General features: G+C 44.7%; 1 protein-coding gene across 4 annotated transcripts; it reads right to left on the bottom strand.

The window, feature by feature from the left end:
- Positions 1–116: 116 nt before the first annotated feature.
- sh3rf2 (SH3 domain containing ring finger 2) lies at positions 117–17,201 on the bottom strand. 4 transcript variants are annotated; one of them, XM_078102252.1, is made up of 11 exons: positions 17,010–17,201; positions 11,596–12,016; positions 9,614–9,838; positions 8,514–8,609; positions 7,098–7,496; positions 2,510–2,631; positions 2,185–2,355; positions 1,675–1,949; positions 1,288–1,574; positions 827–1,131; positions 117–690 (listed from the first exon to the last, which is right to left on the bottom strand). In XM_078102252.1, the coding sequence occupies exons 1-11, from the start codon at positions 17,060–17,062 to the stop codon at positions 510–512; spliced, it is 2,535 nt and encodes an 844-aa protein (XP_077958378.1). In that variant the 5' UTR covers positions 17,063–17,201; the 3' UTR covers positions 117–509. The 4 variants fall into 4 exon arrangements, with proteins under 4 accessions (XP_077958378.1, XP_040030770.2, XP_077958379.1 ...); XM_040174836.2 differs by lacking the exon at positions 17,010–17,201 and adding an exon at positions 12,311–12,599; XM_078102253.1 differs by lacking the exon at positions 17,010–17,201 and adding an exon at positions 12,157–12,487.
- Positions 17,202–18,535: the final 1,334 nt, after the last annotated feature.

The raw sequence follows: 18,535 nt of genomic DNA, 5'->3' as shown, positions 1-18,535 counted from the left end.
AGTTTTGTTTTACTTATTATCTTGTATTGCAGTTGAAGTAAAGGATGCAGTCATTTGGCACACAGGCAATTCCTCCACTTAGTTTACATGTGAAGTAAGACACCAATCTACAAAAGTTATGGACGTATAGTTTATTACCACTAAAGCAGTACATATATTTAACTTCATAATTTCTCTAAATATATTTAAATATAGTTATTTTCTTTGTGAGTTTTGACAAAGGCACTCACCAATGCGTTTAACATGGGTATTGAACAGGGAGCAGTCAGATGGGATTTTGTGCAAAATCTTATAATAGTACATGTGTAACAAACATGCACATACGTTCAAGAACACACAATATATCTCTGGAGAATTTAACCACACTCTCATAAAAATAAACACTTCCTTCAAAGGATTGTCAATGGCAGCTTAACCCTTTGACCTGCGTCCGTTGTTCAGGTCAGTCTTCTCATTTGGCAGTTGAACACATGAAATATAGACGCATACGTAACGACGGAACCACACAGTCAGCTGAGCCTCTCGAGGACTTGAAGAACAGTGCTGTGGAATAAGCCTGTCCGCCCACTGCTCTCCTGAGTAACCAGAACTCGTCCATCAGGTCGAGGCCTGTGGACGAGGACAACGTCTCCTTGAAGCAGACTGAGCTCTGCGTCCGTTTGAGCTAAATGCATTGTGGTCACTCTGTGTCTGGGGGGGGGGGGAGCAAAAAAGTTACAGAGAGGTTTTAGTCCAATACATCTGAACAATGCACATGCTTTAAGTCTACTTTGTCTGTTAATCAATATGCTTCTTATTTTCAAGGGCAGAGACAGACTCGTCGTACCTGCTGGGGTTGAACTGAGCGGGCGCGGCTGAAAGCAACGGCTGTGGCAACATTGTTCTTGGTGTATTAGAATTTGAATCAGAGACAGTGTTTTCCAGGCCTCTCCTAAGAACAGGAGCTTTTCCTTCTTTGAGGATGATCCCCGGTCCGTCTCTCCCCAGCGTGAGCGACGGGGCCCATACTTCTAACGGCGGGGGGCCGGGACCGCAGTTGAAAGGAACTTGATTCCCTGACGACCACGAGGAGGTGCGACGTCTCGGGAGAGGCGAGTCTTCATCTGTGAAGAACCGCACTGACTTTGCCGGCTGGGGGAATAAAATATTTTCTGTAAGCCACATAACAGAACAGTGATCATATATATATATATATATATATATATATATATATATATATACATACACACATATGCACACAGAGTACTTGTCTTCACCTCTCGCTAGCAATCATCAGAATGACATTACCTTGTCGGCATTATTCTTGTGTGCATTGGGTCTGACTAGAATTGAGGGAGGACCGTTGGGCTGTCTCTCGTGCTCATGGGAAGCAGGGAAGCCCCTGTCCTTAAAGACTCCACTAGAGGGCGGTGCGGACTCAGTCATCCAGCCCCGCGCTGTGCCACAGTTGGTCAGGAGGATGCTCTTTTTCTTCCTCTGCACGGCCGGCGAGTAGCCGGACGCCTGAGCTTGTGAAAAGTGCTGCAACTTGGACGGGACGTTCAGATTGGACGGATGGGAGAAATAGTTTGACCCTGAAAAAAATATTCAAAAGGGCCTCATTGACAATTCCGTGTAAAATCGTTTTGATTCGATCAGGCGTTTGGAAGGCGGACGTGGTTGTTTATCCCTCACCTCTATGAGGGTTAAAGATGCGCCTCACGGTGTCCCAACCCTGTGAACCATCACAGAGGGGCGGTTTCGCGGCGGCAGTGGATGACGCGGGATGCTGCGCTCCATTCGGCACAGACGGGACCTGTCCTGTCGAGTATATCACTCCATCAGAGTTCACCCTATCAAGAGCAAGGACCACAGCGGGAGTCTTGACCCCGGTGGCTTTCTTTCCAGCTACTGTGTTGTGCTGCGAGGACGCGTTAGCGACTTTGGTCTCCAGGAGTCGTGCCGAGGTTCTGCAGAGAGGCAATGAGACGCTTAGTACATACCGAAGTACTCACAGAACAATACTTGAAATACAGTAGTTAAAAGTTTCTTTGCACAGGCCACCAGACCAGTTTTATTCTTGTTTCATGATTCATTGAAGTGTGTGCAGGATGACACGTGGTCCGGCCCACACTACATCGCCGTCCCAATCTCCTGTTCATTCAGCGCCCACTTTTTCCCAGGTCAAGGGTCACAGCCTCTCACCTGAGCACTGGCGTGATGTAGTTGCCGGGCAGAATGCCCACTTTGCCCGTTTTGAGCGATAACCCACGCAGCCAGCCCTCCTTGAACTTTCCGTAAACTCCCACCATCTCTCCTCTCCTCAGCTCCAGCTCCTCCGGCCGTCGCGGTTTGTAGGAGTACAAGACGGCACACCTGAGGAGTCACATGGGAGGGCAACCACACTTTCTATGAAATGTGTATAATAGGACACCTTTTTCACTCGAGTGTTTCTTGTTTCTCTATCTATTCATATCTCACCCCTTCAATCTGACATTACCATGCATAATGTTTAGAAACAGTGACTCACACACTGATGGAGAGCTGCTGTGTGGAGGAGTTTTTGCCGTCTGTAGAGGTCGAGGACATTTGGGGGTTCACAAGAGCCATCGAGATGGCGGGTGGAGCATCACTGGTCATCTTCTTCACACTCTGTTAAGGGATGGATAAAGATTCAGTAAAAAAAGGATCTGGAATAGTGTTGCATGGTACATTATTCAAGAGAGTATTTTATTTCTGTTTACCAAAGGAAGTATATAGCATTTAGTATATTTAGTATATAGTATTTGACGTCAGCATGCTAACATGCTCACAATGAGTACGCTAACATGTTCAACAGGAGAACAATGCTTACCACGATCACCTTACCATAATGTTTTGCAATCCATTTAATAGTTTTACTAAAAGTCCAAATTGTCAAACTGATGATGCTGCTAGAGGGAAAGTGAGGAAATCAGCGGAGCCAATAGCGATGAGATATTTCAGGATGGACAAAAGAGGCGGGCCGACTGGAGACTTGTCGAAGTCATTCAGTGACCCCTTGTGTTCTTGTTTCCAATGTGTGTATCATACATCTGATTTGTTCTATCTTCCTTCTAAATGCTTAGTTTAAGCTCAAACTTCACTAATAAAGAAAACATTGTGTATACGTTTGAATTCAAATACAGTACAGTAAATATATACTATGGCTTGGAAGATCTCTTCAATTACTGATGTTAAAAACCACAAACCAAGCGAAAAGTCTCGGTGAACAGCCATATCAAGACAGTTACAAAATCATCCTTTGATCACAAAAGGAAGGAATGTCAAGGTCTAGGACCAATGTCTCAACAAGATTTGAAAAAAACTTGTACATGCATTTATTTTCACTTGACCACTGTAACGGTGTGTTTACGTCTCTGTAAAAAGTCAATCAGTAAGCTGCAGCTCGAGCCGTCACTAGGACCAGGAAGGAGGATCACTCCAGTTCTCAGGTGGCGAGTCCCTCAGCTCCTTTAAATCCAGATTAAAGACCTTTCTGTTGCTGCTGCCTTTAATTGACCGTTTCTGCATTTTGGAATTTTGGTACTCTTAATCTACACTGCAAATTGTATCCATTTAAAAAATTTTAACGTTGCCTTTTTAATGCCTGATTTTCTTTTATGTTTCAATCAATGTTCTTAACTGTTTGTAAATCTCCTTGCTTTATGTTTCAATGTTTTTGTCTGTGAGAAAGTCAAGAGGCTGTGAGTCAGACCCGACACAGTCAGCAGGGAGGGACGCTGAGGTGTGTCGCACAACCGCCGACACTGCACGAAACTCAGTCCCTAATTATTTAATTGCCATACGGAAAAGGCTTGGTACGTTTTATTTTTTCCACTGACTACTAGAAAAAAAATCCCTCCTAACGTTTTCTTTTTGTTCCATTACAGGCGTAGAAAAATTCCCCTTCCTCCTACTATCTACGCGGTGACGTCTATGGAGGGTTGTACTATTTACAGCCCAGCCACTCAACTGCTGATTAAGGCACTAACGCTGGCCTGTGGGCCCCGGGGCCCCCTCCATGCAGCATGCGCCTGGATCATGCAGCTCTGCCACCATTGAGCTGCATTCACACACTACCTCAAAGAAGCACAAAAGAAGTCCTGACCGAGAGGCCGCCCGTGCTTTAAGCACCGCCTCACGTGTCAAAGTCAGAGCCGTGAGGTAAAGCTGGATAAACACATGATATAATGTCCTGAAGTCATACCAACCTCCCATCACATGCAGGGGACTGTATGGACGAGCAATAATGTCCCCCTAGAGCTGTTTTGTCTATGAGACTTGTGTCTCATTTACGCGGGAAAAAGCAATTTCATGAAGAAAAGATAACTTTGTGTATTCTCTAAAGCAGCACGAAGCATCTTTGTGTGAAATTAACTACTTTTTCATTCATTAAGTAATTTACATCTTGTCATTACTATTGAGTTATTTTTTTATTCCTGTCTTGAATATTTTTAGATTCTGCTTCAGTTATGTGGTTTAAAGTGAAATTTTTCAAGAATGAATTTTGTCAAAACGAGACATGTTTTCAACTAGATTGACGGGATATTACCAAACTCCGGGAACAGGTAGCTCGTTTGAGATGAATGTATGATCCTGAAGCATCATGGGAAACTCCCAATTGTTCTCTGGTCCAAGATCCCACTGGATCATGTGACAGTAAAGAGACATTATGCTGCTTAAAAAGTTTGAAAATGTTGGATTTCCCTCATATTCTGCTGACACATGTTGTTTTATAAAAGTATTTCCATTTGATTTCATGAGCCAAGAGAAGCAGAAGTTGGGTTCTGAATTTGAGGTGGAAACATAAATATTTTAGGTTGTCTTAAAATAACTTATACAGATTGAGGTTTGTTGTCAGTATACCAGATGTACTAAAATTTTAAATAATACTATTTTTAAATAAAAGCTTTCTATTTGGGATTAAGATCTGACAATAATTTGTTTTAAAGTACATAATATATTCTGGCCAGACTAATGGAAAGTGTCTGATTTTAAATGACTGCAGCGTTTTTGCACTTCTGTCAGAGGCAAATATGGATTATTGTCCATTAGTGATTCATTTGGCAATTACTTCAATCCCTTAGTCTGTTGGTGAAATATGCCAGACATCTCCAAAAGCCCACAGCCACATTGTCAAGCTGCGTGTTGTGTCTAAGAAGGTATTCAGTTGACTATTTGAAAGAAAGAATAATAATTAAACTGTTTTTGCTTTCCACACTAAAGTTTTCTCTTACATAACCGTGCCAATATTCACACTAATACGCATCTTCTCATCCCACAGTCTGTGGGATGAAACATCCCTCCGTGAAACATTGGAGCCAGAGGTGAGAGCTGATGCAGCTCTAAGAATAGCCCACGCGCTGCCTTGGTCAGTGGGGAGATCAGCCTGGGCTTGAGGGACGGAGCCCCCGGCTCCTTTAAAAAGGGTGCGTGGCTTGTCTGCCATTACTGGCCCACCGATGTGAGACTGAGTGTTACCTGCTTAGTGAAGGGGAAAGAGTTTGAAGGCAGAGGAGAGAGAGCGAGAGAGAGAGAGAGAGAAAGTCTGTTATGTAACCAACTTCACCAGTGACTCATCATCATCATCAGCATGAGAGAGATAAGCAGACACACTGAGGGACTCTCCGAGCTTCCCACTCCCTCCCTTCTCCCTACCTCTTGTGTTTTGCCCTTTGGCAGTGAACGCATTTTGTTTTCCGTTTCTCCTCCCAGATCGATGGCATTCTAAAGTTCACATTTTTCCTCTCACCTTTTCCTCTTAGGGTCTTATCTCTCCCATTTCCTGCTTTTGTTATCTTGTTCTACAGTTTGCTCTTGCCTTCCTCTCCTGCTTCGCTCTCCAACCCGCATGAGCATTCTTGTGCTCTGACATGTATAATCGCAGGGTAGAGTGGTGAAATTTCAACTGAATCAAAGGAAATCATTACCTCGGGAGGGGGGGGGGGGGCAACTGGCAGCAGGTTACATTATTAAGACTCGCAGAGGCTTTTACGTTGGCAGTGTACTCAGACGCTAGCTGGCTCTGACTTATCTGACAATTTCTTACAACATAAATAATGTCATAAATGTCTCCGGCTGCAGAATTGTGAAATACATCCATCATAGCTTTCAAGCTAAGTTAAATTAATATTCTTTTAACAGTTTCTATCACTTTTGCCTCCTGCTGGTAGTCGGAATATTACTGAAAACATTTAAGTGCTCACAAAAGTATTTCATGTTCATCAGCCAATCATCATCCTGCCATGTCATACAAGTTTTATAAAAAAATATGCAGCAAGTATCTTGATCACATGAAAAGAGGTCTCAAATTGACAGCTTGAAATTTCATTGATGCCAAAATGTGGCCCTGAAAGAGCTTTAAGAAACAAGAGAAACTCTACTAGAGAGTACCACACACTCTTCTAGGGAGTAATATAGAAGACATCATAGCAGTCAAGGCAAGCTCCGTTGCTCAATATTGCTGCATTGAAGCTATTAGCAGTGCTTTTATTAAGCCTGTATGTGTTTTACACTCCTCATTCTGGCAAACGGTCCAAAAGTCCAAAACAACGTCCCCTTACGCAATGAATAAAGTAACTATCCATCTATATCTATATATATATATATATATATATATATATATATATATATATATATATTTCCCATAGCTGAAGAAAGACAAAGGACACAATCCGTGTTAGACCGCTATTCATCTATGGGGGGATCCCTGGCTTATGTCCCAGAACTTTTGATTAAAGAGCTTTTCAGAGTTTTGGTCCACTAACATCCGGTCCTCGGTGCTTTCATATCTCCTCCTTTTCCACATCTGTGTTGTTTTATTACTGTAGCGGACAAAGTAAGGACGATGCCTTTCTCTCATTCATTTCAAATTCACAGAGTAATTGGCTCCCTCTCGGCGTCCCTGAGGACAACTCTCCCCCAGTCACCCAAATAAAAACAACAACTCACAAAAACAGTCATCTCACAAAAGCCATTTTCTGTTAAAAAAAAAACAATTATAGAAAATAAAGCAAAGCCAACCACGCATTGAAGCTGAGTTGCCACACCGTTAATCTAGTTTGCACCAAGGCAGAAATAGTTGGCAAACAGCTCACCTGCAGAGGCCTGTACGCAGAGTCAGAGTGCCGTCTGGTTCTCTGCGAGTTCACTCTGGAGGGGTGAGGGGGGCCGCGGGCAGCGAGAGATCCGGAGAATCGGTGCGACTGACCCCGGCGGCTGGAGCCGTCAGAGGCGCTGATGTCGGACGCCTCTCCTTTGGCAGCAGGGTAAAATCGGATGCTGCTGGCTGCGGGCTGCTTCTGCTGGTTGGAGAGGGGCAAAGCATTGGTGGCGGGCGTCTTTGCTGGGAACTGAGGGGCTCCGTAATGGCCGGTCCGATTGGAGACGTCAGTGGCCTTGTCTTTGCCCCCGCTCCCGGTCCGATGGTGAACGTCTGCTGAGTCACTCCCCCTCTGATTCCTTCCCTCTAGCCGTTTGGCAGCCACTGAGTTTGGCTGAGAGACAAAGAGAAACCACAGTGTGAGTCGGGATTAATCCCAACGCAGGGAATAGTCGGTCCTCAGTCCAGGAAATCTCTCTCCCATCTTCCTCCTACCTGCGACTGCCGCCTGTCAACTTCTGCTCCTGTTGATCAGCGGCTCTCTAAAGGCGCCCACTTATCTCTACTCCCCTCACCCCCTACAACTTGTTGGACAGGCGGGCAAGGCAGGAGCACAGCTACCAGCCAGTAAGCCACAGAGGGTGGACTGGTGCCGAGAGAAAAGCTGCACAGGCAGGCAGGCAGGGTTAATGCTTTCACTCCCCGCAGTGATGTGCCGCTCTGCCACCGGAGCAAAGAAAGCTTTACTGTGTCTTCACGCTTGGCTGCACGACAGGAGGATAGGCTCAGAAAGGAGATGCGAGAGAGGAGGAGGAGGAGGAGGAGGGTGGAAGAATAGAGTACAGAGGTAGTAGAAGGCGAAGAGCACCACTGAGGCGGGGCTTCAGCAAAGTACATGGGTGGACAGGAGACGGGGAAGGGCATATGAGGAGGAGCGGACTAAAAACGAGAGGAAAAGAACCACAGTATTGGGTGAACCTCTGGCAAAAAATGCAGATGACATGTGAGGGAAGCAAACAAGAACATCAACCCCATTGAAACAACAGTTGCAAATTTAATTCCTGGAGGCAGAAAGTACAGAAGAAAACAAAAGGCACTCAAGCACTGCCACAACCTGGGAGAGCCGCGTAGTCACACGCTAATGAGCAGCTGCAGACGCAGCACGGCTCCACAGATTATCTCCCTGCCTCAGCACTTTGCAGCGCGGGACTGACATTTACGGATGAGTCAAAGATTTGAATGACCAGTGACCTGGAATTAATGACATCTACGGTTCAATTCATTACAAGAGGTGTGCCGTCAGAGCAAAGGGCCAAACGGCAGGTGTCAACCTTGATGGCAGTGGGGAAAAGGGCCCAACCCCACATTTAATAAGGAAGGGGAGGGTGGGGGGGACTCAAGACAAACTCACCTCTACATACTGCAGAGGGCAAATTCCAACTTTCTCCCCCCGCTTGGCTTCAATCCAGTGTTCATCCACCCGTCTGATGACAGTAAGGATGTCTCCCTGTCAACCAGAAGTCAGAGACACACAACTGGACTCAGGAGAGAAGTCGTGAGAAGGTGAGTGGCAGAGAAACTGCTGGAACAACCCCCCCCCCCATCCCCCATAAAACAAAGTAAAAAAAAACAGGAAGCCAGTTGCTTATAACAGAGTGTGCTCGCCCTGGAGACTGGGCACTCTGTGAGCACTACATCTCTATTGCAGCATGTGACGTCCACCCGTCTTTGTACCCGTCGGTCCGGCCCTTTCTGTATCCAGGCTCGCTCTTAAAAAAACTAGCATTTGACCATCTGCATTAAAGCTGGAAAGAAAAAGAACTCAAGTGTGCTTTAATGGAAGACACAAGTCCTGAGGCCCTTATGTAACGTGCCTCAGAAATCCTTCAGCGCTTGTAAAAACTACTGCAGCAGAGGTCTTAGCCTGCGGCTCCGCTAGTCTATCAAAGCAGCGGAAGTCAGTAAGCAATGATATTAACAAATAAAACATGTAATTAAAAAAGAAAATAAAAAGAGAATCATGAAATTACAACATGTAAATATTTTAAGAACTGAAGTCGATCAAGTTGATTGAATATCTTTGGGTTTTGGACGGTTGATCAGACAAAACCTTTCATCACTTTACTTTTACTTACTGATTAAGTGTTTACTCAATAAGCAATCAAATAGGTAGGTCATAAAATATTTTTTTTTCCACAGCACGTAACTGAAATGATCCGTCCATTCAATCATAGACTATGGGTTTCTGTCCCCGGGTAACGCATCTCGTCTCAGAATCATTCACACGAGTGAACACTCATACACTATAATTAAAAGTTAAATAGCACTTTTGCCCTTTTTTCCCCACAAGGCCGATGCCTCGTTAATCATTTAAAAGGTTAAAGTCAAGTGTAATCGTTGTCTTTGTGGATCTATTAAAAAGAAGGAAACCCTTTGAGGTTTAAAAAACATCTAGTCGACGGTGAGTAAAGTGTTGCTGCTGTGTTAAGTCAGCAGTTCGACGAGTCAGACCTTGACGAAGCTGAGACCATATTTACTGTCTTCCAGGTTGCTCTCTTCGGGGTTAAAGTCGTACAGCGCCCTGCAGAGGGCCGGAGGTTGGGACTGCATCGGAGGCATCTGGCTGACGGCCTGCAGCGACCCCCCGGCGGCGGACGCACCTCTGCCGGTGGAGGCTGGCGCCGGCTCTGCTGCAGCATCTCCTCGTTGGTTTCGCATCGAAGCTTTGTGAGCAAGCTGGAAGACAGATGGAACAAATAACGGCTCCTGTGTGTTCAAATGGAGAGGTGACAGTATGGCTACATTTTGAAATAATGCCATTTATTGTGCCCTTTACTTTGACTGTGACAAACAGCAGCCAGGGCCTTCACGCAGATCATTGTTTGAAAAGAGAAGCTAGTTAATCTGTAAAATGCTGCGGTCCAGACACACGTTGGAGGCTCTCGGTCGGTGGGATAGTCCCAGTGGGGATTTTAGTTTTATTATTATTTATTATTTTATTAAGAGGACAGGTCAGAAAAACCTTGCATGTTCTAAACCGACCTTGTGCTGAACAGACAAAGGTGTGAAGTCGTTGAACTAAACATCAACATTTGATATGACGCATAAAATTAGTAATTTATTCCCGCATTATGAATACTTATGTATATTACGTCATTTGAATAGTAGTCTTTGAGATTAACGGGAAAATTTGTGATTTTGATGATCACAAACTCCCCCTTGCTGACGCGGCTGCACTCTATGAACTCTATAAACTCTGGCTGAAGATTAGGCTACAGATTTCAAGCAAACGTGGGCAGTTCATGCACTGGACTGTAGTGTAGGCCGGTTTCTGTGCTTCTCAGCACCTCGGAGAATAAAACACCGGCATCAAATGAAAACTGCGATACGATTTACTGACTGTGAGGTACCTTTATGAGACTTAGAGTTCTGTTGGGTTTTCGTAACTGACCGATCTGCTTTAAACAGATAAATCATGTTAAACCTTCACCAGAAGGTGTCATTTTTACATTATCACGCAGAATTTTTCTTCTGTCAATATTATGCATATGCCAAACATAATTAACTTATTTTTACATGTAAAACTTTTTATGTAACATTATTATTGTTATTTATCAAATTTCCTTTGCAAAAATACCACACAATTTCACACTACTGATTTGCGTAAGCATGCTGCATAGTTGGTGTCAGAGCTATAACAGAGCTGCCCCGATTGAGCAAGAGGGGCATCAGCGGTTTTGTGGTTTCCTATGTTTGCTATGATGCGAGAAGGAAATCTTCCGCCTTCATACAGGTTTGATCACTGACTCACTCCTCGTCAGACCCCCCCAAAAAACGGTCGCAGATTGATAAATTCCCACTCTAGCTCTTCTTATCTCAGCCACAGAATCACATTAAAGATTATTAATAGGACAGAGATGAGACACGAGGTCTCATTTCATAGATTCCGAGGAATTAATAATCAAGCCATCACAGGGCGGGGAGACGAGACGCAGTGAGGAAATATACACGTCTCGACTGTAGGAGATTTAGCCACACTGTCTACACCGTAGCCGCAGCTAGCCGTGTCTTTAACCCGTGTGGGTGTATTAGGACAGTGTGGGCCTTGTTGCACGTTGTCGTGAAATATTGCGTTATGGGAATGCTGGAATGATTTCTTTCTGGTATCGAATTTACATGATGAGCCAAAACCTTCATGTCGTTCATGGTGCTATTATCCATTAAACGTTTCCAGAAAATGTACATAATGCAGTACTACCCTGATAGAAAAAGCGTGTAAGCGTGGGTTTTTCTTGGAGGTCATGTTCGAAATCCAAAGCAAAGAGGAATAAATAAATAGATAAAAGAGGGGCTTTGGAAAAGGGGCCGCATTCCATGTGTAAATAAAAACATGAACAACACTGTGTAATTTATTACAGTAGAATAATTGGTAAATTACAATAGGTTGTATTGTAATTAGGTTGTATTGGATTAGGCCGGGGTCGTTCACTGACCTCATTGGGCCCTTGCTTCTCCCTGTGTTGACTCCCAAGCTGCTGATGACCCTCCCTGACCTCCAAGCCCTCCATGACCAAGGGCGCCACGTAGCGGGACGTCTGCCTGTCTCCGCCGGGGGTCCCCGGCGAGCCCCGCAGCCCACCCAGGATCCGCACTAACAGGAGGTTTGCAGGAAGCTCCTCCGCGGTCCCGGCCGGGGCAGGAGCACCACACTCGGGGCAGAGCAGCTGGGGGTGGGCTCCCTCCTGCCTCCGCAGGCAGGACACGCAGAACGTGTGCTGGCAGGGCAGGACCTTGGCCGACTCGTCCAGCGGCTCGTAACACAGGGGGCACTCCAGCAACTCACTCAGAGCCAGCTCCTGCATTTCAAAAGAACCCCCTCTGTTTGGGAGCAGGGCTCCTGCTGCATCCCAAACACTGTAATCCACCATGGTGAGAGGAGGAGGGGGGTGGGGGGGGGTCAGAAGTTAACGTCAGAAAGAATGAATGAGTTGCCGATCAAAGTCCTTCTTTGGTATATGGAAAAGGGGCAATAATATTCGAAGGTGACACTGTACCTTGGCAGGGTGGAACTAAAGAACAAACGCCGCGCAGTGAGCGCGATACACGCTGCTTGTTTACAGGTGTCGCTGGCTCACCTGGCGACAGAGGAGGACATTTCCACCGCATTTGTCTCGATAACACCGGAGTTAGGAAACACGAAATACTCACACGCGTGTCCGTGGACAGCCGCAGCGATATCCCGCAAACTGCGTTGGTTAAGAAAGGCGTAACTTTTCCGCCGCTGTCGGCGTGACGCAGCGGGCTGCGGAACCCGGGACAATGCTACTCGCAGGGCGGAGGAGGAGCGCGCGAGCTTCTCCGTGCCCAAATGAACGTATGAAGTATGACGTCACAAGAAACACCTTTGGCGTTCAGAATGAAAACAAACAAACTATCGAAAGGTCTCCAGCGCAACCGGCTGGCTACTTCATCTGGCTCCGAATCCAATTCCAGTGTCGTGTCCGACACAGTTTAACCCTTAATCAGCCCTTAGACGTCACTTTTATTAACACTTTTATCCAAATGATCGGTTAAATACATCTGGGAATCCTGTCAAAGCAACAGTTCATGGTTTGCTGTACTACATTTTAAATAATTCTGAATGTAAAAGTTGTTTAAGGGGTGTTTTACATTAAATCGGTCTGAATACCTACACAATTCAGACTTACTGCTTAATAATTTAGACATTTATACGTCCCACTATTTCTTAAGTTGTTCTGTTAGTAACATTTGTATCACGTCAAATAGGCAGAAAGAGGGAACACAAGTGGAGAAGTTTACAGCTCTGTCATGTGACATGGTCTCCCTCTGCTGGTGCATTCAGGGACCAGCTCTTCAAATTCACTGCAATTGTCAGCTCAGTCCACTGTATGGCCGCTGAGCCAAGAAAAAACAAAAATCACATCGTTTAATATTCTCTGCTAGAGACGCAAATCAGTCACAGTTATCGACGGTTTTCTTAATCACCAGGTTAATCTATTTGCGTTATAATTGTTTGGATTTCGTTGCATGCTCCAGACTCCACATTCTCCCTTTTCTTGCATTCTAAGACTAAATAATTTATACATACTGGCTATGTACAGAAAGTTCAGGACATCTGTTTGAATTTTTCAAACAAGCATGAATCTTTTATCTCTTTCTTCACATCAGCAGAACTCGGGGAATTCTAAAAATGTGCATACGGCTTTTTATAGAGAGAGTGAGAGCAGACAGAGAGAGAGAGAGAGAGAGATTGGCCATGACTTATTTACATGTTCATATCAATGTTGTTACAGGCCCTTCCTCTCAAGCCTCCTACAGGCTTTGGCCCTGAAAAGGAGCCTAAAGAGGACGTGATTTTTAGTTCTGTCTGAATAATGTTTCGGGGCTTTTTTCTCAATTGAAAGTTACCTTCCTGATGACTGTATAGGGCTCAGGATTGTGAGTGATGGATCTTCTCTCATCCAGTCAGAGATTCGGAGGAGTGAGAGCACAGAGGAAGTCGTCAGTGCATAAGTGCTCGTCAGCTTCTCACAGCCCGACGGTCAGTCTGGCTTCAGCTGAGGAGCTTCGGATGCTGTGGGACGAGGGCCGATGTTTGATGGTTCTGATACATAGTACATCTGATGGAGAGGGAAGGGTCTCCCCGGGGAAGCCTCGTAGCTTGGTGTGCTGTCTCTCAGAATATCATGTCTTGTCATAAGCTGCTGTGAGGGAGGACTGCCTTCTTCTCCAGCCTTCATGTTTTATTTAAAACGCTGTCTCACTCAGAGATGCCTGCTACCTCATTGAATGTGATCCGTCTCAACATTGCCTTTCCCTCTTTTTTTCACTTCTTTCTCTCCCTCTCGGCCTGTGCTTGATTATTTCGTGTACATGCAGATGTGCTTTAAAGTTTATGCAGTTTCAGCAGTTTAATTTGAACATGGCGTCATTGAAGATCCTTGTGCGGCATTTGAGGAGGATTAACCAAAAATCAAACAGCACTTTAGGTGCCACGGAGCCACCTAATTAACTTTCACAGGGAACTAATCCTCCAGCCAAAACTTAGTCGCTGTCATAGTCGCAGCAGTTCCCAGGTGCTGGTTAGCCAACTCTTTGCTGTTGTTTCACATTCTTGTCTGTAATGTGTGGAATAGCTTCGGTAAAAGCCGGCTTCTTCTCACGGGGTTAAACATGAGAGGTTGGGCGGTTTCTAGGGAAAACAAATTACTGCAGCGCAACTGGTTCGACCGGAACATCTGCAGTTTTTTGTAACCGCATGCAGACACCTCACCTTCCATGCAGGTCAGGTGTCTAATCCCACCGTCTCACAGGCAAAGTCCAGCTCACAAAAGATTGGTGTGTTACTGGCCTGCTGTGTGCTGTCAGGCCGTGAGAACTGACGACTGGTTGAAAGGCCGGTAATGACTTAGGAGTGAAAAATGTATTCAAGCAGCATCTGCCAGATTATCATTAACATCCTTCCGTAAAGCGACTTCCAGCACATTTTGTTCTGCCTGGTTCTCCTCTGCTAGCAAATTCAAAAGCTATACATATTTCATATTTGATAAATAAATGAAACAACTTCTTTTCTTACTGCTGGGTAATGCACTGAGGTGCTCCTCTAGGCAGGCGCTTATTATCTTGGCGCTGACATTGTTTCGGTCAACGCTAAATGTGGTTTGTAAATAAATATAAATAAATATTTATTTATATATTATTATTATATTATTATATATATAATATTATTTTTAAATAGAAGGTAGTTCTGTTCTGGAAACCCTATAAAGGCATATGTCAGTACTTCTTAAATAATGTTATGAATTAAATATTTTGTACAGTGTCAAAGTTTCTCAACGTTTCTCCGGGAAACCAATAATGTAATTCTGTCTTTGCTCCAAAGCCTCCAAAATAAACTATACTCATCTATGTGTTTTATGAAGTCGCCGGAATGACCTACTTTGAGTGCTCTCTGTCAGCCGGGTGGGTCCCATTACCCACATGGGACCTATACTTTATACCGCTCTCTGCAGGCGGTTTGAATCAACAGCCGTCGAGTCATGTGACTTTACACCCGATCTTACCTTTGCGATTCTGCGTAAAAGTTACTCAACATAACTAAAAACAGAGCTTGAGGGAAGCGGTGCTGGTCCTCGTCTTGGAGCTCAAACGCTTAAAGTCAAAGTAAAGTTTGAGCTTTTCTGTGACGTGGTGCTGGTTTGTCTGCAGTAACAATGGTGCTGAAGTCTTTTGGTGTGCAAATGCTCCAGCAGCTGTTTGAGTTGGAGATGCGCATGAGGAAAACTAAAAATAGGACGCGCACACCTCTGAGCCAGCTGCCTCTTCACTTCCTTTGGGACTACCTTTGCGTCTCTCCTTTTTAGGCCTCTTGCTCTCCTCCCTCTCACAGAGTGGCTGTTGTTAGCCCTCACTTTCTGTTCTCCCACTTTTTTTTTACTGTCTGAATCCGGCCTTGTGTAATGGGACACCACTCCCCCCACCGTGGTCCATTATCCAACCTGATCGGAAACTAGAACGCAGTATGGCACAGTACTAAGAAGGTTGCAGTCCTCTTGGACCCAATTATTTGAGGAGAACATAGAAGTGGATATCCATCCCAACTGAGGAAGATCTGTTGGTAAAAATGATACTAATATAAATTGGAAAAGGATCATCGGATGGATGCCCAACATATTTGGGATCCATGGCTGGTGGGATTTCAAGCCTGCCTTGGTGCAGTAGGAGTTTTATCTTCTCTTTTCACACAAGCTCCATTCCAACTGAACAGACCGTCATTTAATCTGACATCTGACATCTGACAATGGTCATTTTTAGCATTGCCTATAAGTAGTACTTTGGCAAAACAGTGTAAAAGAGAGATAGTTTAGCTTCTTCCTTTGTTGTGCAAAAATTGCTGAATTGAAGAGGGAACATGTCCAAGGGATGCATGATTTGGCAAAATCCTGGATTTTATGCAATACTAACCGTAACCGGAAAAGAAATTGTTATTCTGCAGTGCATTAATTCAAAAGAAAACAGAATTGCAGACAAACATGTCGCTCTTTTCCATAAAGGGCAGAAAATCAAGCAGGCGCATGTTTGCTTGCTGCATGGCGCGTGAATAGAAAAGTAGCCTGTTTATCGTCCCCCCACCAGACTCTGTGAACAAGAAAATTCTCTTTCACAAAGTAAACGCAGTAACATGATTAGTATGGCCAGCCACATGTGTGCTGATGATGAAAGTAATTCACATCTGAAATTACCGGCCAAGTTTCTTTCACTCATCTCCTGTGGAACAAACCCCCTCAATCACCCTTTGATGTGCTTTTGTGTCTAATTCCCATTCAGTGGGCAGATACACGCGTCACGCTGTTTGCTTGGTATCAATTTTGGAGAAAGACTCGGAGCATTCAAAATAGGTTATGCAACCTCTGCCTTTCTCTCTCTGCCTCATTGTTATTCATGCGCGTTCGTTACAAAAACCCATCCAGAGCTCCAGCAAAATCCTATTGTTTGGGAAATTACCTGATGGGCCGATGTACAATTGCGAATGTGAAGGTTGAAGAAGCAAGGAAAGGTAAATCTACGCGTGGAAGTACTATATTAAAATACCAGTGAAGCTCTTTTGCCAGTCAAGCATCACCATACTTTGACATTATTCAAGAGAGAGTCATGGCAGTGATGAAAAGTGTGTCAGAAGTGATTAAGGTAAGTGCCATCAAGATGGCAGATCACGACTCTTGTTGAACCGCGGACGTAATCTGCGTGGCGTTTAAAAACAAGGAAATGTCACCGGTCCCTTGGAGGGCTTCGCGTATGTGCTCCAGCCCCCTTCTCACTCCCACGCACACACACGTACACTGCAAGCTACACACTCAGGAACTGAACACTATTTGTTCATACTCACTTTCTCTCACGGTTTGGGTGTTTTGGCAACAGCTCTGCTATGTAGTCCGGCATAACACTGACAGTCGGATTTCTAAACACTGGTGTGTTATTCTCTAAAAGTCAAGCCTGTGGAAAGCGGGGTGTTCTTCACGTACGTCGCCTCTCTATTTTCTCGAGGATTTCGGCTCCTGCCCAAGTCTATAGTCTCCTTCATCTAAAGTTAATCACTCATCAGACCTGTCCCTGACTCATGGCTGCCACCCAAAATGTGGATTTATCACACACACACACACACACACACACACACACACACACACACACACACACACACACACACACACAGCTCAGTATCACGCTGCGCCTGACTTTACTGCGCTCTCACCTTGACTTCGCTTACTTGATCCGGAACTCTTGTAACTTAAAAAAAAACAACTATCCAGATGTTGATTTTTTCACACAGCAAAATGAGACTTAAATTAAAGCAAATGATAGGCGGAGCAGATGTGATCAGTAATACTCTTGAGGCTTTGGTTCAACAGTGTAAGGAGGTTGTAGGTTAAAACTACACATGTAAGCTCTTTGATTGTGTGAAGGACTGTGATAGACTGTGAGGGTGACTAATCAACAGTGGCCTAATTTGTAAATCAGTCATTCTTTGGTGAGGAAGCAGGCGCGATTTAATGCCACAATCAAAATCAAAACCAATCACCCGGGCTTTCAGGTCCTGAAGGATTATTTTTGACTTTGTGCCATGGCAATCAAATCCATGCCATCGTGGCGTTTCCAGTGGAGGATTAGATGGTGATGTCAGACATCTGTGTCAAATCCTTCCCCGGCTCATTTCAGCCATTTGTCACGTTCTCAGATGGCAGATGACAGCCTGACACTGGCAGAGGAAGTGAGGGTGCTGCAGCCCCATGATGAGTTTATACCTCACTCCCTTTCCCGTCTCTTGGCCTCCAACAAACCCTCTCCCCTCCCCCACTCGAGGTAAAATGAGTTTTGAGGTAAATACCATTTGTTTTGTGGCTTTCCTACGGTGGCTGAATAATGGCTTGAAGTATGTGGCTAAATGAGAGTCCGAGGTCGGGGATGGGAGTAATCTCGCTTTTCTTTCTGAGAGGTGACATAGGCCAATAGAGATTAATGAGGGCACAGGGGTCTTTAACACTTTCCCTGCTACAACAGAAATAGCCATTTTTTGCACAGTGAAAAACCGTAGTGATAATACGATAGTATGTATGGTGCATTTTAAATTCCAAACGCAATACTTACCGTATTCCGTACGTTTAATATGTAACGCCACCCGCTGCTGCTAAGCACAAATTCCCCCCTGGGGATGAATAAAGTATACGTGGCTCTATCTATCTATCTAAAATGCCCTCCAAGTATAAGTAGTATGATCTCTAGACAGCACTTGTTTGCAAGAGTCCATGTTAATCTTTCTCTGTTTTTAAGTTTCTCCACATCGTCCTTTGCATGAGGATTAACAGCATTGAAAACGAGAAATAACCTTGAGTGCAGACCGTCTCTGTGCAACTCAAT

Source organism: Gasterosteus aculeatus, chromosome 4 (assembly GCF_964276395.1).
Source record: "Gasterosteus aculeatus chromosome 4, fGasAcu3.hap1.1, whole genome shotgun sequence".
Taxonomy (NCBI): domain Eukaryota; kingdom Metazoa; phylum Chordata; class Actinopteri; order Perciformes; family Gasterosteidae; genus Gasterosteus; species Gasterosteus aculeatus.
The sequence above is the reverse complement of the archived record's forward strand: the minus strand, read 5'-3'. Positions and strand labels throughout refer to the sequence as shown.